Below are 23437 nucleotides of genomic sequence, written 5' to 3' on the forward strand. Positions count from 1 at the left end.
TGGGTCCAGTTCCTCTTTGCTCAAGGAAGCTCTGGCTTCTTCATTCTTTTCATGTCAGTCCTCTTCTTTCCTTCTCTCACTTCAAAGTTCTCAAGGGATGGCAGTCCCTATATACAAGTCAACTTTTTCTGTGGGCAAACTCCCGAACAAAATGTGTGATAGCATCCACACCACAGAAATTCCACAGCACGAACAAAAACCACTCATCAGGAAAGAGAAGGCTGCACGGTGAAACATCCTGAACCAGCACCAATTCCTCCAGGACAGGAAACATGTTCAGCACATCCCGCATCTCACCGTCCACAACGACCTCTGAACCCATCCCTTGCCTTGCTTCCCTCTCTAGAAGCATACCCTCCCTACAAACACGTGTACCTGCCTGGGCTTTAGCGCCAGTAAAGGCACTCATCACATAGATCTGAATGAGACAATCATCTTAAGCAACCGTAACTATCAACATGCCAGCAGTAGAGAAAAACCCTTGCAAAGGCAATCTGTGCATGCAGATGAGCCTTGGTTTATACGCCCTTTCAAACACTTATCATAAATGAGGTGTACTTAGCAAAGTACATCTTCCATCCCAGTCAATTTCAGACCTGCAATATACCTGCTGTGATAAACTATTACTGTTTTTTCATGTCGGAAGAGCAGGAAACTTCATACTTAACTCACCAACTGCACTGAGAACCCAAACTGGTACTTTCTGAGCAGCCAGAAATTTTTCGAAGGTCACGAACAGCTTAAGTCAGTTTGCTTTTCTAGTGTATTTGGAGGTGAAAGATGTTTATCTGCATCACATACATGTTTTCCTTCTCTTGGATACTCATAGTTTTCTGCCTAGGTCCATTAACAGACATTAGAAAAAAAGAAAGCAAGTTCCAGAAGTTAGCAAAGCTTCAGAGGCTGCTGTGCACCTATAAGTCAGCATGCTCCAAACTCCATCAGCTGCTTTGGAATATCCCACCAACCAAGTTTACAAGCCATTAAAGAAAAAGTTAATTGTTTTTCAGGATCTCTGGCACTTGCAAAAAAAAAACTTGTGCCGTGCCATACCTTACAGAGGGCTTATTAGCAATGCATTTTATAAGCAAGCAGCTTCATTTCTAACAACAAGAAAATAAAGTTCCTGAAGAACAATTCAATTTTTATGACTCACTTCTACTGCGACGCCTATGGGAGACCGCCAGCAGATAGCAGCTGGGCAAGAGGCCAGTAGGGTCTTCTGATACTCATCTGGGTTTGTGTATAAACATGTTCTTATTACAGTTTCCATTGTCCGCCCCAGCCCACTCCTTGGGAGTATTTGTTGTACTCATTCTTGTCTTATTTACCTTTCCATAATGACTTTTCAGTGCAGAGGCCATCTTTTATCCTTGTACATTGTTTGCAAAAAGGAGCCCTGATCCCCACAGGGTCCTTTAGGCAGTACTGTAGTACAAATAACACACCTAAAAATAACATCTCTGCTTCTCAAACGTACGTCACTTAGGGCCAGACAAAAGAAAATTGTGTATATTCTCTTTTCCTCCTCGCTCCCTTAAAAGAATGCATCCTTTCTCAGCCGTAAAGTGAGCCTGGCAATTACTGTATGTGCATGTCCGTGTTCCTGTTTGTAGCTCTATAATTGTTTTACAGCCCTGACTGTGATTATCCAGTACCCACCAGAAAATCCCAGCGCTTTGATCACAGGACTCCCTACCCAGACTGGGCAAATAATTCATCTGAGGAGGGGGCGGAGGGGGGGGGGGGGGGTTTAAGCAGAAGGAAGATGAAGAGGAAACAAGAGACACGGGTGACACAAAACTAAAAGGAAGGAAACTAAGATAAAAACGTAAAAGGAAAAAAAAATATATGCTGAAAAAAGGAAGGAAGCAGAGCCCACAGAAAAGGGAGATGAGGTGAGGCAGAGTTAAAGGAAATACATTTTCCTATCTGGACTGAACAGAGGTGAGTCTCTCAGGAATAAATGGTACTTTTTATTTGCTGCTGCTCTCTGTCTATCAGCCTCTCTATGGGTCGTTAATTTGTTCCCCATCCGACTGTTCTAACATTAATGGTGTACAAGATAACCCTCAGACAGTCCTCATGCATTTGAGATGAAGGTAGCGAGATAGCAGAAGCAGGCAGGAACAGCTTGCTTATTTGGGCAATAAAAAGACTGAGGGCTGGCAGTCAAACAGAGAACAGACAGGATATAGCAAATTACAGGGTTCTCCTTCTAGCCACTGCCATTAAATGAAAGTTTTCTGCAATGCATAGATGCCCTGTGGGCACAGTGACTTCTAACAATCACCATGGCTTGTTTGCTTCCTGAGCCAGGGATTTAGCTTTTATACCATACCCTCCATCCGATGCAGCCTCTACCACACACAAGAGAATTATTACAAACAACGTGGTTATATCCATAATGTAATACATGCAAATATTCTCCAAACGTCTTCCCCTCTGCCCTGTCCTGAGACAGAGAATAATCATGACACGGGTCAGATACAGCTCTGCAAAACCAGACTTGCATGAAATGAGCGCACTGCTCTCTCGCTCACGTTACAAGTATTTTAAGCAAGCATTAGCTGATCTCCCAGTGCTGTACACCAATCTGTCTCATGATCTGCTGTTAACAGAGAAGCCACAGTCCAGAACAGCTGCAGGATCACTGACACACATTTTCAGCCACTGCACGTTTTCACGTACAGTTTATTCATTCTCGTCACAACTGCTTTATCTCAAATGTTATCGGTCTTCCTACATTTCTCTTTCATACTTCTGTTGTCCTTTACGTCCCTAATTAGCTGAAGTGTACCTCTAAGATAAAGCAAGTATAGAACCAAACTCAGCCACCAGTGCTTTCCATGGGGTACAGGTCAGTGCTTGAGTTTCCTAGTGCTCCATGCAGAAGTGGTTCAAAGGAATTGTGACTAATACATTATCTCTGTTCCTAAATTTCAGTGACTACAGAATACTGTGATACAGACTAAACCTGTCAATAAAATTCCATCGGTCCCTGCACCAGTTCACGTGAGGCAATATCCCCGTCCCCACAACATCACAGTATGTTCTTTACCAGCCAGCTCAAGGTTCAAAGTTAAAGACTTTTCACTCCCATAAACAGACACATTTTTCTCATGATGGAGAGTAATCAGAAAGGGGGATAAAAAAAAGCTTCCCAGCGTGTCACGCAGAGGGATGCAAGCCCAGCACTCAGGGCCAGACACAGCGACGACTGTGCACATGAGTCACTGGGACACTGACCCGGGACAGAACGATGCCAGAGTTCCTCTGAGGCTCTGCCTTTTGGGGGTGACCTCTTACTTGCAAAACATTAACCACCACCTTCCTGCATCAGCTTCACTAGGCACAGCACCTGGGTGCAGTCTTGTGAAGGAGAACTGCACCTCTCCCACGTATGCAGAAGGAATCCGTCCTGGTATGGATGGGCAGAAGCTTCTTACTTAGTGCCTCTAAAAGGGACATGTGATGATTTTGCTGGTACTGCCTCTCAGGCTGCCATTCATTTGTCTAGGTAATGGAAAGCTAGTTGAAACGTGTAAAGCAAAAGTCTTGCAAAAGTCGCTGTATGTAATCTTGTTGGACAACGTGGATGCAAAAGGCTTTACCTTCTTTATAAAACTTGTAACTTTATAAAGCTTGTAACCTGGCTGTGCTTGAGAGGAAACCAGTGATTGAAATCCACGTTCTGCTAAAACAGCACAGTTACGGATGGGACACGTCCATTAGAGAAAGGTAGAAAATGATTTGACAGGCTTTTTTTTCCCCCTCTCTTACCTGCGCCAAGAAGAGATAAGGCAGATCCGCGCTACCGCTTACCTTATATCTTTTTTTACATCCAGGAACAGGACAGGCGAAAGGTTTCTCGTCCCCTCCATTCATGCACATTGAACTAAGGATAGCTTCAGAGCTGATAGCACTTTCTGTAGTCCAGGACTCATCACTGTCTGATTCTTCATAGTCTACTTCCTCCTCATCATATTCACTACCTAGAAAAGCGGGGTAGCGAGATAAAAGAAGAATAAATAAGAGCACGGCGAGATAACGCGTTCTGTATTTATTACATCAGTTGCAATGACTCGCAATTTCCCCACTTCTGTCTTTGCTGGAAGACAGTTCTTTTTAATTTTATAAGCCTATCCTTCTTATGGCTGTTTATTCTTTCATAAAGATACCAGCGGCTCTTTTTCTAATAACCAAGACAGGCATTATTAATACGCCGTCATAAAGAGTTAACTGTGTGGCACAGTGAGTTCAAAGGATTGATTTTAAAACACAGTTTTGCTGCTCCTCCAACAACAGGATCCCTCCTTCCTTCCCAGTGCCCAAGAGAAAATGTGTTTTCCCTCCACCCTGCAATTAAAGCTCATTTTAAGGCTTTTCTTTATGCAATACAATACTGAAGAGCGTAATTCTACAGATCATAAACAGTGTAAAATAATATGTTGACAAGTCCTAATGCATTTACTAGCCCTTTGGAATTAATGGGAATTATAGCACAACATTAATAAGAATTATATTGTAGCAATTATAGTTGTGAAATTCATTCCCTCAGGTGTAGGGATAAATTGCATTGTGTGGCTGCCCCGGACAGACCGCATTATGTTCCAGATATGCTACGGCAGCCATTTGAGCAGTTGGCGTTGAGTTTATTTCTTATTTTTAATTGCAGTAACTATTATTAATGAATTGGTCTGAAGAAGATGAATGTGAAACGAGAGAAATTGGGAAAGCAGAATTCCAGCCGTAAAAAAAAAAAATACAGTAATAAAATAAAGAAGCAGGGGAGGGAAGAGCCCCGGCTGATTAAAAAGAAAATATATACACAGAGGGAGGGAGAGGGAAAGCTTAGGGAAACTTCTGTGGTGTCAGCGGGAGGTGGTGCTGTGTTTCCCCTCCCCTTTATTCTTCCCCTTTCCCAGCTCTGCTGAATTTTATCCTTTCTGCTGAAAGACGATTTGGCTCCGAGTGCTGGAATGGCTCCCGTTATTAAAGACAGTTGCAGGACACTCGCACGGCTCTATTTGCTTCCCTCACATGCCCTCCCTGCAGCTCGAAACGCAGACAGTTGCCTTACTGCACTTTGAAAAAGAAATATCGCGACTTCACGAGGAAAACCACCCTGCAGTGCACAATGGGGGCTTTGTGGGGTTTTTTTTCACCCCCCCCTCCCCTCTGCATCTCGTGAAACTGAATCCTCACCTACAGCCTTCATATTTTCCCTCCCAACCCCCCACCCCTACCCTGTAGGCTCCCTCCCGCTCAGCACCTCCCGCTCATTAAGCAAAAAATGCATGTCAACTGGTAGCTGTAAGCACTTAGGGCTCCTGAGCTTTAATCAGATCCTGGAAGGCAGCTTACAGATGTCAGGCTATCCACGTTGCCTTCCTGCGGTTTCCATCCTGACGGGGTGGTGTGCAGATGAGGAGCGCTGGCTCGTTTCCCCATGAGCGCACGCACACACCCTGAGCAGCATCTGCAGAACTGCGCGGCCGCTGCCTGAGATCCCTCATCCCACACAGAAGGACCGAGAGCCAAGGAAAGCATTATTGACCTCTTAAAATATTTCTGAGCTCTAGGAACAGTTAACCTAAAATGAAGTTAAGAGTTGTTAGAGTTTAATTAACCAATAAAAAATAATAATAATAATAATAAATAAAAATGGAGGCAAAACCACAACTCTGCTTCTACCATTTCCTGCCCTTGATTGTATCTTGATGGAAAAAATTCCTCAAGCTGCTCCTTTCAAGCTTTGCAGCTCAGTCTCTTTTTTTTGTTGTTGGACCGAATGCAACAGAAAAAAACCCTTCTGTGAGTAACTACATGCATTTCTAGGATAAGAAAACACACGAGGGTTTCAGGTGCTGACACCAATTTCTGCCATCATAAATAACCCCTCGAAGGGGGGGGTGATCTCCTCACAAACAGGATTTCTTCTTCCTAAGGTAAATATCACCTGAGACTGTGGCATCTGCTGAGGGCATCACCGCAAGGAGCATGCTCTTATAAAACATGAGTTAGAAACCCTAATGGGTAATACACAACACAAGGGGCAAGATCCGTAGGAGCAGTGCGGAGCTGAAGTAACCATAATGATGCGTTTCTTCCTTTACTTTCAAAGCATCCTTTAATTTTTCTAACGGCTTCACACAGATCCAACTCTGCAACAACATTTGCCTGGCTTTCCTTAGAGACTCGAGGAAAGAAGGAAGAAAGCAAGAAGCACGCCTGAGAATCTGCAAGGTCAGCACATCTCCACGGTTTCATTTTCATTAGCTCACCTGCACCAAAATGCAACCTTTTGTCCACTGCGGACAGAAGTGTTGTTTAACACTACAAACAAGCTCTCGGCTGTCTCCAGTTTTCAAACCCAGACTTGTCAGTGGGGATTTTACAAATAGGATTACATGAATAACCATAGGAACAGGCTTGCTTTCTCTCCCTGAGCAGCCACACTGCTAATGATGCAGCGTACCTTGAAGGCACATTACTTTACACAAGCAGGAACTGCAGACACCACCGCCCTTATCTAACAGCGTCCTACTGAACTCAGTTGCTTGTGCTCTCTTAAAAGACAACTAACAATTCCCAAAATGTATTTAAGAGGGAGCCGGTATAAACAAAACATAAGAACCGGCCGTCTTAGAAGAATTCATTAGCAATAAAAATTTCTCCTTTAAATAATTATGTTGTTTCAGTTGCCATAGAAAAACAACACGGCTTTAGTCACGCTTTTAACCGATTCTGCCTCCGAATTTAATTTCCTCAGTTGTCAGTGTCTGAGAGCAGCGACCCAAGTGGTGCCCCACCAGCCTCACTGCTTGCGTGCAACAAACCAGAAAGGGAAAAAAAACACACAGAGAGGAGAAACAAGAAGCCCAGCACGCAGGTCGGGGACTTTAATTAAGCACCGCACAGTCGCGGCTGGGCGCTGCGTTCCCACGCCGGGCGGCAGTCAGGTGTACGGGCAGCTGGCCAGGGGACAGCAGTGCTGCAGGGACGGAGCGCACAGCTTCGTGCTTTCATCGAGACACAGCTTTTTTACTTGATGCTGTTTCTTTCCTTTTTAGACTTGGGTGCTGCTGCACAATAATAAATGTCAGTATTTACTTGTAAAAGGGAGAAATAGAGTGTCAGCACCTTTGCGCCTAACCTGTGTCAGGGTGTGACAGCCATCTGAAATAACCACTGCAAAACTCCTGGGGCCTCAGCTGGCTGCCCCCTGCCAGGACAGCGGGGTGCTGGGCTGCAGCGAGTAGCCCCTCCTGCAGCGAGCAGCTCCTCCTGCAGCACAGCACGCATGCTGACGGCCTCCCTGCTTCTCATAACACTCCGAAGGGACACTGTTCCTCACTCTGGTCTTCAAAGGAAAAATGCCCCAACTGGCCTTCTGAAGCAAACGGTTGCCCCAAAACTCAACGACACGTACCTTTATCCAATGAGGTTCTAAATACCTGGAAGGGAAAGGCTGATCGAGCAGCTCCTGCTTTTAGCAAGGTGCTGTACAAATTTACAATGTTCCTACTGTAACCAAAGGCTACTTCTGCAATGGCAACTATCCTCAATACTCCAGCTCACTCCTCTGGCCATGTTCTCCCTGAGTGTCCCTGTTAGCTCTCTGCTTTCCCATATCCAGATGGATGTGTCACACAGCTTTCATTCTGAGACCCCACACTCACCTCACCCTGAACTGAATTAACGTTTTCTTTTCCCATTGCCTAAATAAGATCTTCCCAGTGCCGCCCCTACTCCTTGCATGCAATGCTCCTTCGGCCCTGGCCCACTACGCCATCTCCTCTCTCCTTACTCCAGCAACCATGCCAAAAGGTTCAGTCCAGCTGTGCTGCCCCAGTAGATTAAAAAATGAAAGAAAACAATCCAAAGGCAAAGAAAGAAAGCTAGGGTTTTGTTTGATTTCTGGGTTTCCCCATGCTGAGACCATCCCACTGCCCCTCAAGCAAGGGGTGGGCTCCACAGGTGGAGATGGACATGAACTGGATGCGACAAGGCACAGCTTGCATTGGCTGCTATGGAAGAGCTGGGTATCACATGCAATTACCACTTGTGAGAAGGCATTAATTATATACATGGTCACAAAAGCATACCAATAAGTTATTTCTGTTTTAATTTGTATGCAGTGTAAACTGAAAGCATCACAATCGAGGTGATGCTCAGTGATAAACAGCAGATCATTTGCCAGAAGAAAAAAAAACCTGCACTTAAAGGAAGTGTGACTACTGCCCAGCACTAAAAAGTCTTAACAGTGTGATGAAAAGCAAAGCTGCAGCATCAAGGCTTGCTCCACCTCTTCTTCCACTCAGTTTTGCTATCGATGTCAATGAGTATGTCACATCACCCTACAGTAAAGACCTGACCTGTTGCACACCTACCTTCTACTTCTTCCAGCACATGAAATAAGTAAACACCTCAAAAGCATCTAGCAGGAGTTAACTATCTGACATTCTAGCATAGACAACATCTCAATTGCTCTGCTGAAAATCCCAAGCTTTATCTTTTACACTTATGGAGGTTATTCGGTATAAATGCCACTGTAGCCAAGATCCAGTTCTACCTTTCTTGTGCACACCTTCATTCCTCTGCATGATTTCCAGAGGACTTTCTTCCTCAACTTGGTTCTAGCAGGTGCACATCACTTGCAGTTATTTAACGTGCATTTAACTTCTGTAGCGTGCCTTGTAATACTAAAAACACAAAGCTGATTAGAAACAGCACATGCCGCATGTGTGATTACAACAAATATGATCTATCTTGATCTGTGATCAAGAACATTACAAGTTCTTCCTTTCTCCTCCCAAGAAAAGAAAAAAAAAAAACACCACAAAACAACGTATCTATCCTTGCCAATTATTTTCGTGACCAGAAAGTATATATTCACATGCACAATGAAGAGCTATGAGCAAAAAGCCCACTGCGGTGGGAAGCAGCATTGCTAGTGTCACTGAAAGTTCACGGTTGTTCCAATGATCTCTCATAAAAATTCAGCTTCACACTTTGTCCCGTGCGGGACTTGCAGTTTGTATTTCACAGAAACAGTTTTATGAGAGCACTTCTTATGTTAAGGAGTCCGCATTCCCATATACCGCCACAGCTTCCTTGATTAAAGAAAAAGAAAAGGAAAAAAAGAAAGAAGCGAATAATTAATATTGCAAGATTTGTGGCCTAACACTAAAGCACATTTATGGAATTATCCAAGCTCTCCCCTGCATGCTCGTGGATGCACACAGTCTCTCTCCATGCTCGGCAGCAAGGAGAACATTCCCACAGCTGATACTCATTGCTGGTCTGAGGGCATATCGAGTCATTTGAAACAGAATATTCTTCCTTTATATAGAGCACAGGAAATAAACGCTAGGAGCACTGAAATACAAAACAGTTAAATAAAACATGTCACAGCTGCTGTACAAGTTCTTAGCCTAGAGGCTGCAGCAGGGCTCTTTGGCTGTGACCTGGGATGGGTGGCACAGCGTACTGGGCTCTGCCAACAAATTGCCAACACTGGATCTCCCATACAGTCTGAAAAGCTGGGGCTTTTCCTTTCTTTGCTCTCCTTGGGAGAAAGAATTGAGAGAACAGAAAATGTTTCTCAGCCCCCCTGACAGGTCCATTAGTTTTTCATGTTCATCATTCATGTCCACAAAGATGATGCTAACACACATGTAATACAACCAAAAAAATCTTGGGTCGTTTAAGCAGACTGTTGTGTAAGTGCTACAGATGCTGGTATTTCAGACTGCAAGTGCAATTCTGGTGTTTGATTAAGCATCTACGTGGCATGAGTACTGGGTTCCCCATGGAGAAGGCTGTGGATGGGCTTTCTTCAGGCAGCAGGCACAACGGACACCGCTCAGTCTTCTCTCTTACTCCAACCAGCATCTCTGGGCTGGTTCCTGAAGGAGAAGCAAATACATTCCCAAAGGCAGAGGAATGCTTGGCAGCGCTGCCATCGCTCGAGCGAGCTGCTTGAGATGGTTATGGTTTGTCACACAGGCATCTGCCAAGGCTGGCAGAGATCTCCATCCCTCTGCACGACCACAAAGAAGCCCCTAGAGCAGCAATTATAACTTATGACTGCCTCAGCCTTCCAGGTATCTGCAGCAGGTCGCCGTGGCTGTGCTCTGCATGTCCTGCCCTTCAGCCAGCGCCCTGTCCTTCCTCACAACACCAGTCAGAGCAGGATTCGGCCAGAAAAATGTCTTCTGGAGAAACCGCCTTGCCTTCCAGCACTCTCCCAGCACAGAGCCAGTATCGGGCACTAAATGACTGGCTGTTTAGTAACTATTATTATTTAGAGGAACTGATTTGCTATTGTTTCTGGATGAGGCAAAGCTCAGTTAGTGAATAAACCCCACGAGCATTTCAAAAATGTGCCTCGTGTAATGATGTGCATGCAGATTCGAGTACAAAGAATAATATGATTTTTAACATTGCTTTAATGCACAAAGCACTTTGAAAAGCTCTGAAGAAGAGTTATACCATGAACTACTCATTCTCATTTGTTTGCAGCAGCTGAAGGGTAGCTTTCAGCCACCAGGGTCTGCTGCAGCAAGGGGCAACATTTAAGCAGGCAAGGGTGTGATCAGGTCTTTCTGGATATCCCCCAGGAGCACTTAAAGTGGCTGTAGAAATGGCAATTGCAACTTGGCTGTCACAGGGAGAGCCCAAAAAAGCTCGTTTGAACAGTGATGCTTTGAAGAGGAACATCCCACAAGTACAAGCAGACACCCACTGATAACCTCAGTGTTTTAAATAAAATGGCAGGCGGGGCTATTCCAACATTTTAAAGCACTTTTGGTTTCATTTAAGTGCTCATTGTAAGCCCGTACTGAATTTTAAGCAACCTAAGATGTATGCAATTAAAAAGTTTGAACCTTCGGTGTAAACCAGAGATTTCAAATCCTACAGGTAGAAACAACACCAAACAGACCGTGTTTTCACATAGAATGACTTCTGCTTAGACAGCCCACTTGGGAGATCACCCCAAAATGCTGGAGATGAAGCTACAGTGACAATGGGAAAAAATAAACGACATCATACTTATTTATTTGAAGTACTGATAGTATCACGTTGGCACTATGTATTCTTATTTGCTGTTAGTCAAACTGGAAACTGCTTACACGTTTAGATCTGCTCAGCATTCTGAGCTCCAGGGGGAATCAACACTTACAAAACTAGGGTTAAAAAAATTCCTCTAGAGCCAACATAGGGCTAGGTGGAACAGCTGGATTCTTTCTGGCCTTAGGAACAATTACATGCCATTTTCTATCTTGATATATCTGTATCTTGATATACTCACGGCAAAGAACACGCTTTAAAAATAAAACACAGAAAATCCCAGCTCGGCGCTTATAAATCCATCACAAGGAGCCTGCACACCTCTGTAAGCGGATACACTGTAGCTTACTGGATGTACAAGTGCAAATAAAACGTTCACGTAATAAGGTAAATAAATAGAAAAATAATCTCTACTTGCAATTAATAGCGAAACAGCAACTAATCACAAAAACATGCATGGAAAGAGCAGATTCTGGAAAGAAACAGTCAACTGATACCGTGCCATGTGTTTTGTAGAACAGGACCTTCTGAAAACGCTGCAGAGGTGCTAAAGCAAATTGTTAGAATGTCACTGCACAATGTGCTGTTGAGGTTTTATGGTCACACTGCGCCAATAGTCTCGGGAAGTTATTTTGCATTCTTACATAAACTTCCCTCCCCCCCCAATCCTATTTTACACACATACACACACACACACAAAAAGAGGGCTTTCAATAATGTACAATCTTCTGTTTATACACAGTACAGGGAAAATAGGATAAACCCAACAACACAATCTCTGCATTAAACGTATCTTAAAAGCAGATTTCTACAACTCCATATAAAGAAGAACAAGCTATTAAATGCTCACCAAACAAGAGCATAAGCTTCCTGTGATTAAACGGCACTGTTTCACATGGCAATTTTTCCTTTTTAAATCACGAAAATAAAAAAGGTAAATAAATAAATGAATCCAGCAGACCCCTCCCAACTGAGGCTTAACTTGTAAATTAATGTAACAGTAATAAAACCGATGCCAGCTGGAATCCTTTCTTTCCCTGGCTTTGGCATGAGCCACAAGTGCAGGTATATGTTTGAGGAAAAACAAAGCAGGACATTTTCCACCTTTAGTCATGGGATGTTAATTAAACTCTGGCAAAGGTTTAAAGATAGACTCAAAATGTTCAAGAAAGAATTAAAACCAGTTGGGGCTGAGAACAACTCCATCCTTCCTCCCCCTTCTCTCCCTCCCAAACATCTGTTCCAAACTTATATTCCAAAAACCACAGCGAGAAGAACATTCATAATTAATGTTACTTTGGCTTTTTAGTTGCTAGGCCTGCATTCTGAGGTTAGCAATACAAAAATGCAAGTTCGGGGCGCTTTTGCTGTACTTAAGGGCTCTCCTGATGCATGTAACAGAAAGGTCGCTTTTCTACTCTCTTTCTTCCCTCTTCTTTTTTCTTTTGCTTTTCATAAAAAGAAAGAAGAGAGCAGAAGCAGTATCAGGAAACAGTTTCATGTTTAAGATAAAGGATTACAATAAAAAGTACCTACATAAATGAACTACAGTTTATGAAGCCATGAAAATACATTTGAGACGTGTTTTATAACATCAGGTTAAACATGCTTTACAGCTGCACAAAAGCCGTTCAGCCACTTACAATACAGGCCATAAAACTTGCAATGCACACACTCCTTACCTACCCAACTGCTACGTGCTTCCCATTTATCAGCACAGAAACCCAAAAAGGATGCACCAGGCTATGACCAGGCTCCAGATCCAATGAATTGCTGCCTGGGTAGCACTTGGTGCATGGAGAGCACGGCTGATTTCATTTCAGTAGAATTTAGCTGTGCAGCTACTTCCAAGATGGGTTGGATGGGTTGAATCATCATGCCAAGGGTGTCTTATGGCAAGCTGCTCACAGAGGACCAGTGCAGCCCAGAGCTCTTTCAGCAGTTTTGCGCTGAAGAGATTCCATGCTTCCAAGCCCTGGGAGGATTACAGCCTTGCCCAACAACATGACAGGCAATGGCAGATTATCACAGAATCACAGAATGACCCGGGTTGGAAGGGACCTCAAGGATCATGTAGTTCCAACCCCCCTGCCTAGCAGGGCCACCAGACATACGTCTTTACTAGATCAGGTTGCCCAGAGCCCCGTCCAACCTGGTCTTGAACACCTCCAAGGACGGGGCATCCACAACCTCCCTGGGCAGCCTGTTCCAGGACCTAACCACTCTCCTAGTAAAGAACTTCCCCCTAACATCCAACCTAAATCTTCCCTCTTTTAACTTAAAACCATTTCCCCTAGTCCTGCTATTATCAGCCCTTTCGAAGAGTTTGCTCCCCTCCTGGGAGTAAGTTCCCTTCAGGTATTGAAAGGCTGCAATGAGGTCACCCCGCAACCTTCTCTTCTCCAGGCTGAACAAACCCAACTCCCTCAGCCTGTCCTCATAGGGGAGGTGCTCCAGCCCCCTGATCATCTTCGTGGCCCTCCTCTGGACCCTTTCCAAAATCTCCATATCTTTTTTGTACTGAGGGCTCCACACCTGGACACAGTACTCCAGATGGGGCCGGATTCTCCACTTCAATGCAGTGAAAGCTAGGAGGATCTATTTTGCACAAGAACTGTGTTTATCACAAAAACTACTCTATCTGCCTGACCAGATAGATTTAAGAAACTCCATCAACATAACCTGAAAGATAACCCAATGCTCAAAATCAATAGTAGGGACTAAGTTTAATTCTGAATCAGGATCAAGGCTTTCGTCCTCCTGCCTGTGTACAGGATAGGGCTGTTAACTTTTTTAACAAAACCTCATTATTTTTTGAAAAAGAAATGCAATTTCAACATCCAAAGACAAGAATATATTCAGCAAGGAGTCATATTTCCTCTCATTTCTTTTGATAAAATAAGATTTGCACTGCAGTGCATTCAGTATGCTGTCACAAACCTTCCTTTGAGGCTACCATGGTTTCAATAAGGTGCACAAACATACATTAGCAGGTGTGAGTTGTTTCATACAATGCATCATTGCCCTAAGGCTGAAATGAAAGTACTTTTCAAGTTGCTATTTTCTATTGCTCCATGGCTTCTGGTATCCTTTGGCATTAGAGGCAGAAGTATCAGGAAACTGCTCAGGTTGATGCTGTCTGACTATATATGGAGATAACAAGACAAGAGCCTGTGCTAGTGCGGACCAGGTCTGATCTGCAGTTAGAATTACAGTGGTGCCTCCCACCTGTATGGCCACAAGTGCTTAAAATGTAAGAGAACATCTAGCTTTGGGGTTAGCAAGCCTTTAGCTCACATGGTAACATGTGGGAGCTAAACAGTCCTGTGTTTCCTGGCATTTCACCTCATTTTGATGACCACGTACTGGCTAACATCAACTCACAAAACACCATTTCCCCTGTGAAATAAAACTCTCTGTGTTTTAAATCATCAAGTGTGAAACGGCACGTTAGCCCTTGCTTTTTTCCTACCTCTGATTTGCTTTGGCTAAGGTGCAAGGAAAACTCAAACATTTGCTTAAGTTTCACCATCTTCAGCACATTGAAGTGCTGGCCTAAGAAAGCATGTTTTTTTTTTCTGCTAGGCAATGAAAGATGTAACTCCTTTCAGTGTGCAGACAGCACTAGTAGAGCTACAGTGTTCTAGTAGAGCTACAGTGTTCTTCTCAGTTCTTGAGTTACTATAATGGTACAAAATAATCCCATTCAGACTTGCAGTGTGGTATTTTACGTGTGAGTACATGTGTGCACGTATATATATGTGATTTAAACAACCACCTTAAATTGCCACATGTTCATCTACTGTTTCCAACCTTCTGAAATACATTTGTGCATTCGGTTAGCGATTTTTGAGGTAATTAGCAGATTGTTCATAAGGCTAAATAGTAAATACACAAACATGAATGCTGTCATTGTTACTCCGGACCACTGAAGCTCCTTTTTGAGTGTCAAGCTATTCCTGCATTAAGCCAATTACGCCACAAGCCATGGAAGGCCGTCACATTTAGACAGAACACGTGCCTCTTTTTTGCACTTGGGGGAAGAAAGATCCGTGTTCAAAGGATGCACTTTACACCAAAAAGCTCCTATCACAAATTAACACAGAGACAATCTTTACTTGAAGCTTATCGTACATTTTCTGTTCCTGACCCCGTTAAAAGCAGTTTGTCAGGTTAGACTTCTAAGACGGGGATTATAAAACAGTTCCTACACTTGGAAGTACTTTAAATCTATGAGCCATGGTTCTATTACTGCTTTGTAGCTGAAAAATCAAAACCAGTGATGATTTTACGAGTTGCTGTAGTCTAGACAACATAGTTACTTTCCAATGAAATTGTTCCTCAGGGAGAGTACTGTGAAAATTCCCATACAATTAATTACAGGTATGCGCAACTAAAATACAATTCTACCGCACAGTAGCTCTATAATTGCCGGTACATTTTATGTCTGTATCAAACAGGAATGCTCCAAATGAGCTGGGAGGAGGAAACATAAGGAACGGGAGGCTACACGTAAAGCTCCCTGCAGTGAGGGAGATGAGCAAGACGCAATGTGAAATTTCTGATGCGCCTTCTCCTGTAGCAAAAAGCAGACCTGCTGGAAAGCACTGCATCTGAAGACCGAGTCAGTCTTTACAGAATGCTTTTTTTTCATAGACAACTGCGCTCAACACAAGGTTAGAATGAGAAACTTAACAAAATTAAAAGGAAAACGTACCCGTAAAGCAGGAAAAGGAAGGACAACAGAAAAGGCAGAGGAAAGCTTTAAGAATATATCTATTTTTTCAAATGAAGCCTTCATGTATTTCCCCCTCACAGCACAGCCCTGTTTTTCCCAACAACTATTTCAAATAATTTGATTTTCTGAATGTAAGGCAGATGGGGATGTGGTTTGCAGAACTGTTGAAGCCTTCAGCTTTGCCCGCGAGATGATAAAAACTAACCAACCAAAAATACAAAGACACACGGGCAGACCTCCCTGGCTCCTGGTAAGAGATGTGCCCATCACGCAGCTCTACTTCATTAAACACCGTGCAACAAGATGGTACAAAGGAGAGAACAAAATACCAAGGTATTATTTGACAGATAAAGATACGAATGAAATAACGAAATAGAAATGAAATAATTCAAATAGAAAAGATCTGCCACTGAACTTTCACCCTGTTTAGACTTTTTAGGCAAAAATCTCCCATCCACTCTCACACTTATTCCATTTCCTGTGCTGACCCCTCAGCCCTCAGCAACACCTTGACTCCTGAGCACCCCCTGCAATCTTGCTGGATGTTGTTCCTTACCTGGCTTATCTCCCGTGTTAGATATGAGAAACTAGTTTGTCACATATTTTTGCCTCTTTAAGGAACCTGCATGACAGTAGATGACTGCTGGAAAATCATGGTTGTTGCTTAAGCTGAAGTAGAGTGATAAGCACTTGAGCATTTTAGTCTGGAAAATGGGAAGGAAATGAATACATACGAGTTTAACACTTGGCTCCCTTTAAATCAGGGGAATGTAGCATTGAGCTCTGAAAAAAATACATCTTTATAGCTAGTGCTGAGAACAAAACCCACCTGTGCTAAGAAAATGCCTATAGGAAATAACTGTACTTTCACTTATTACTTTTCATTGTTATTGGAAACCTCCTCCTACAGCTTTATTCCTTAAGGCAGAAACTACCACTGATTTTACTTAATATTCATGCCCAGTCACAACCTCAGCCAAAAGCTTGTGCTAAAATCTCATACCATGTCACAGCACACACATACATTACAGTTAACTTGTATGTAGATCAACTGTTTCGCACAATGGCCTTCATTATTTTTTTAATTATTATTTATGCATTTATTTTTTACAAGAACACCCATAAGGCTCAGTTAGAATAGGCGCCTCAGACTGCTAAATGCTGGGCAAACATATGTATATATTAATTAGTGTGTAGGATTAATATAGGCCCCCAAACCTGCAATTAGGTGGAACCGTTTTGGCTCCAATAACCACAAACAAAGTTCTCATTCGTCATCCGCACAGAAAAGGTGAAATCCTGGCACCAGCCAGGTCCCTTAGAGGGAAGCTTTGCCACAGACCACAATGCAATCGCCTCGAGATACTTCATCATATATTTTATTGCACATTGCAGGCCTGAAATATCAGATGCATTCAGACAAACTTCCATTACGCTGGAGAACATGATTTGGTCTACATTTTGTTAAGTATGGCTTAGTTATTTGCCCACACTGTTTACACAAGAGTGGGTCTGCATATCTAATTTTTAAGTGAAAACACTGCACGCAAGTTAAGTGGCAGTGAAGCAAGTAGAAACTTCTGTTCATCTGAACAACTAATGAGATGGTTCCTCTTACATCTCAAAGGGTGTTTTTTTCCAAGTTACAGTAGAATGTAGTTGATCTGTGCTTTACTACACTAGGCACCCCATAAGTCATACACACAAAAATGTGGCACTCTCAGCCAAACTTCTTGGCGACGATTTAATAAAAGAGCCCCAGGATTTCATCTCATATTTCAACTTTTCATTATTGTTTTTTCTTCAATTACATCTGTATGACACTATGCTGTATTACTCTAAGGTGTAGTAATTAAACCTTGAGTATTTGGGATCTGCTAATGCAGGCGAAGATTTCTTGAAGTGAATGGCTCATGTTTTGTGAACTCTTGAGTTTGCAACTCTGCAAAGTGCATACACGCTTTATTCTGGTCTGACAAAACGACTTGTTAAATGCTCAGATTTAGGCATTCACTTCCTCAGTGACTGGTTTGATGCTTACCACTAATCCTGTGCTTAAATGCATACAAGCTGAATTTGTAGCAAATTAAAGAAAAGAAAACAAAACAAAACACCACTCCCATCAATACGTACTCATTTCCATCGACTGGACTGTCCTGACTGAGATTATTTTGCAGCATATTATCCTTAAAAAACCAGCACACCACAAAAGAGCAAGTTCTCTTCTGCTCACATACCGGTACTGAGCCAATCTGCATGGCTCCAAGAAAAAGCTGTTGCAGATTATCAAGTGAATAGTGGATTTAATGGTTCACAGTCTGCTCTGATTCACCCTAACGTGGAGTTCAGAAATACCATCTGCTGACAGAAACTAAAAGCATTCTGATATAAATAGCAGTTCTGCTAAAATTCCAGATTAACTGGGCTACGTATCGATAGCGCATCTATAAACAGAAAAACTCTGAGCATCTCGTTCCCCCTCAATCAATTTCAGGCTTGTTTTACACTTCTACTGTCCACGTTAAACTTACAAAGCAGCTTAGCTGAGCAGATCTCTTTCTTTGCTGGACTCTGTTTAACGTGCTGCAATGGCTCTCTGTACAACAGCTGTCTGTGCCATGTGATAACTTCATTGTTGAAAGCTTAACATATGGAAACTGTGCTAGAATGTTAGCTGCACTGATACCTATGAAGAGAAATGAGCTTTTGCATTACAAAATAACACATTTTTCAAACAACCGAAGTAAAAAAAATCAAAGACATATTTAGAATCTAAACCATATTAGTTTCTGGCACATCGCTCACCCCATTTCAGTACTCAGTTCCAATGGCTGATTACTATTGTGTTTTAGATTGCTATTAGCAGCAGACAATGGGTGGTTTGCTTTCAACTTTAACATTCTCAAAAATGAAAATGAATAGGTTTGAGAGAAGGCCCTTGGGGTTCCTTCAAGAGTTATCCATGAAGGAAAACGCTATACAGGAGAATTCCATGAATAATATCTCATGTCACTGAGATAACATTACTTGAGGTTACAATGCTTATTGAGAAAGCTCCTAAATTGTTCTATTTTGCTTTGCAATCTTCCCCAAAGCAAAGCTCCCACAAAGACAAGCTCTTAGCGAGCCACAAGCGAGGTGGATTCTTACAGATTCATTTCTGAGACCCAGCTGCCTTGGACAAGAGGAGAAAGGAGAGCCTAAGCTTTAACACAGACAGTTTAATTTCCTTTAAATTAGTCACCCATAAAAGGAACAATGAAGTTCTAAATTATTTCATCAGTAGCAACACCCGTTAACACCAAAAGGAAGCTGTAACTTTTTGGTCACAGTTTGGCCAGGAGTTGCATTTGAAAACTGAACAAAATCCAACTGAATAAGAGGAAAGATTAATAGCCTGAGTTGTAAGAATCTATTAACTTTATTGCATATAAATTTATACATACACGGTATTAATCACAGAAGACACTCTGCAGTAGAGTGAATGGGGAACGATTCTCTTTAAGAGAAACTAAATCTACAACACAACTAAGCATTTAAAATCATTGTACAGATTTAAGAGTTCGGTTACTCTGAGTACTGAAAGTACTTATTACAGCAGGAACTGAAAATACACATTAGCTGAGGACTGATTTTTCTTAACTGAAATAAATATTAAGTTTCACGTCCTGTCTTTAAATCATATATTATGTAAGTCGTGGTTTGCCACTGGTATGATTTATTAGAAAAATATTAGCCCGTTTCACATGATATATTGTAACTGGCTGAAATGGTGCAGCTTTAGGATTACTGACACAGCTACAAAGTAGTCTTGATTTCAGCTATGGATATGCTCTATACACTGTATCTAGACATGCACTATAAACTACACAGTTGCCATAGATCTGCCAAATCATTATTCAAATAATATCCCCGGGTGGTAAATACAAGGTTGTTACATCAATAGAACTAACCTGAAAGCCTCAGAGTTTTCCTTTACGGCTAAAAATATTACTGTTTGGAATCCTTAAGCCTGTTTGATTATAATATTACTTGTTTAGCCTTATATTTGTTCAACGTTCAATTCTACAAAGTATTTTTTCCAGCAAATTAATTATCGATTTCATATTTTACTTTAAAAAAATAAACCAGAAAGAAAAAAGAACAGAAGTAAAAAGGAAGAGGTCAAAAAGTTGGGGGCTTCCTCTGGGAGGAAAATAGGGACAATTTGGATCGGGCTGGTGGAAATTTCAAAGAAGTTGGCCATATAATAGAAATGTAAAACCTTTGTAATGAAGTCAGTCAGCAATGACTGCACAAATGTGCCTCCCCAGGAAGGCATTTACCCTAATTAGTAAGATAAACCAATAGGTAGTCAGCTATTTAAATGACAGCTGCAAATCAAAATGGGCCTTGCCAACTCCCTCCTAGGGTCAGCTCTGACCACCCATGAAAACTTACCCCTTTCATCTCCTTTACAAGTGGAAGGACTGACACATGGCTGTAGCTATTGCAGCCAACCATAGAATCCTCAATACTTGTTGCCAGGACTCACTGCCATCAGCTGCCCAATGCAAGCAGGCAGTAAGTAGGTTTATAAACCTATTAAAACTGCATAAATGTTATACCTTGTAATCTCTTAAAATCAAAATAAACAGGAAAGGAGGTCTGAGAGCCAGTTTCTTCAGAGCAAAATGTAATGCCAATTATGAGGTTTCCAAATATCCCAGCTTTTGGAGGGGCTGGGGGAGGTGAAAGGGACAAGACTTAGGGCTGAGCCATTAAAAAGCCAGTTGGTAGTATTAAACCCTTGCTTTAGGATTTATAAGAGGGCCAAAAATTCACTCCAGGCTGAAATTTACAAACCCAGGTTTGGAATCATTAAAAAAAAAAAAAAAGAAAAAAGAAAAAAATCAAGAAAAAGAAGTCATTTATACAGAACAGAAGAAAACAGTCAAACACAAAACAGTGACTTCAGATGATTTTTGACACTTCTTCAACGCAAAAAACCCCGTTGTTTATTTTAGCTTTTATGCTTGAGGCTTATTACTATCGACCACTTTTGTAACTAAAACTGGGATGAGGTTATTTTTATAATGGATTACCAACAACTCACTATCACTGAATCTTTATAAAGCTTTTCAGTATGAAGAGGTATGACGGTTTTCAAAGGAGCGTCGATGCTCTGACTTACACTCAAAAGCCAGGAAACCAGGGGTGGAAATTTAATCTGGGAGCCACACAGATGTATAAAAATGTTTAAGAAATTAACAGCGTATGTAAAAGATGCAACGTCAGCCCCATTTTTATCCGTAACCAGACTTCATTAGTTTTGTGGGTTTAAAACAGACATTTAAAAATAAAGGCAACACAAGTTTTTGCGACTTAATTGAGCGCTCCTTAAAGAAAGATATTTCAATGTTTGAGAATGCTAATGTCTTTCCAAAATAAGCTGTGTGCTGCTGCTACTTAGCTCTACTTCCCTTGCACCCTAAGGAGTCTATTACCGATGGAAGCCATTTCTTCAGCTAAATCCTGCCTGCGAATCCTAACAAGAGCTTTAAGCCTACTAAACGAAGTCTCCTGGGAGACACTATTGTTACAACAAAAACTGGAACAAATTTCTTAAAGTGAACTGTAGGCAATTATTGGAGGATGTAGGTCTTGGGAAGAAGAGAAAACTTGTTACAGGAGACAGAACAAAAAGTCAAATGTAAGCAGAGACGGCACATGCCAGTCACCCCTGAGGGAACAGAGGGGAGGTATAGAAAATTAACTGCTACCTTTCTGCTTCCCACCAAAATCACAAATGGGCATTTTCAGGGGACTAACAGACACGGAGTTTGCAGTTAAATGTGTGTCTGCCTCGTTACCTGAGAAAAGCCTTCAAGAACACACTTCTTCACTACGTATTTCTGCCGGATATGCCATTTGTAAATAATGCCATACACAAGGAGGTGGTGTACATACACACGTAACATCTGCAGCATCTATGTGTGTCAACTTGGAAGCTGTTCAGCTCTGTCTGAGAATCTGGCGTGTAGTCCTTTGGCATACGCTTTTACTGCAAAGCTTAACAAACACTCTCCGCAGCCAAACCACCTCAAACTGTTTCTTGTCAAATTTCATAAGCTAAGTGGGTTCAAATCTACTCAATGTGTGGATGGGACATCATTATATGAAATTACACTTTGCTGAAAAATGACAACAGTAGCTGAACTGCATCGGGCAATGGCAGGACATACGCTCTAAGGACATACACAGAGATAACTGAGGTTCAGGCCACTTTATTCAACACAAGACCGCCACATCCAGCAGGGCCAAGAGAAGCAGCAAACCTAAACGGAGGACACTAATTGGAAAATGGGACCCAAAAGGTTCCCAGATTGTGCCACAAGAAAGAATGGCAAACAGCCGTATATAGGACAGCTGTTTTCTGCTAAGGGACATGCAGATATTTGTATGCCATCTCATCAGCTTTTAAGGAATGCTTTCTCTCTGTCTTCTAAAGTGGAACCATCCTGGATTTACACCTAGCACAGCAACAGTAATGCCAGACAAATGAAATTTCAATATCCTTGCAAAGTACAGAAAAGCCGAGATCAGAGATAAGTAACACCACAATGATGAATAAACATTGGTAAAAGCAACTCCATTTCTTTTTCGATGAAGTATAGGTGTAAGGGATGATTTTAGCAGTTAACACTGACCCAGATGATGTTTTCCTAGGCTCCCTGACCTCCCAGTGCCTGCACAGGGAGGAAGAAAAGAAGCTCAGCCACAAACAGGACTCAGAGCACATGGTCTACAGAGAATCACAGCATAGCTACCATTGGAAGGGACCTCTGGAGGTCATCTGCTCTAATCCCTCTGATCAAGCAGGGACATCTAGAGTGCAAATATATGTATATATACACATACATATACATACATACATATGCATGTATAACTATAACTGAGAACAAAATCCCATGCCAAGAAAATGCTAGGAGAAATTCTGTAGTTATCAGAAATCACAATGCTTATTTCAGGTCCAGACAAACTGGTAAGATGACAAAAATGGGAATCCTGAGGTAAGAAGTTTCTGCTGAAATATAATTCAGTTAATAATCACTATTTATTATTATTATTATTATTTTAAAGAAACCAAACATCTTCAAGAAACATTATCTGTTTTATATGTTGTTTTTGCTACCAGGCTATTCCAAATCCTAACCTTGGAATATGGCTCCAAGGGAAAACTCGTAACACAGAACGCAGAAAGTGGAAGCTGCTATTATTTATAACCTGGCAAGCAGGACTCAGTTAACTTAGAAATTCACTTAGCCAAAACAAGCTGTTTCTCCTAACTGCAGGTAAAACAACATTCTGAGTAACTTTAAAAGATTGAAAGTTTATATAAATAACAAAACCAGAATTATTTTAGTATAAATTCTCTTTAGTGTTTAATGGAGTGTATTTCAAACAGCAGATAGTTAGCCGGTGGTCCTGACAGACATTCAAAGTTGTGCTACCTGACCACATCATGAATTAGCCTACTCAGTAGAGAAGGTGAACCAAACAAAACAAATGGAAGGAGTAATTCCTTGACATCTGTATCCAAAGTGGAGATGATTAAAAAAAAATTTACTCGTTAAACTT

At 41.9% G+C, this 23437-nt stretch overlaps 1 protein-coding gene across 1 annotated transcript in view; it reads right to left on the reverse strand.

Moving 5' to 3' along the window:
- Positions 1–23437, reverse strand: part of JAZF1 (JAZF zinc finger 1) — a 166775-nt gene that overhangs the window by 4499 nt on the left and 138839 nt on the right. The window contains exon 4 of the mRNA XM_072330115.1: positions 3826–3995. Within this exon, the coding sequence (XP_072186216.1) occupies positions 3826–3995 (170 nt within the window). The remainder of the gene's footprint in view (positions 1–3825; positions 3996–23437) is intronic.

This window comes from Excalfactoria chinensis, chromosome 2 (assembly GCF_039878825.1).
Source record: "Excalfactoria chinensis isolate bCotChi1 chromosome 2, bCotChi1.hap2, whole genome shotgun sequence".
In the NCBI taxonomy this organism is placed as follows: Eukaryota; Metazoa; Chordata; class Aves; order Galliformes; family Phasianidae; genus Excalfactoria; species Excalfactoria chinensis.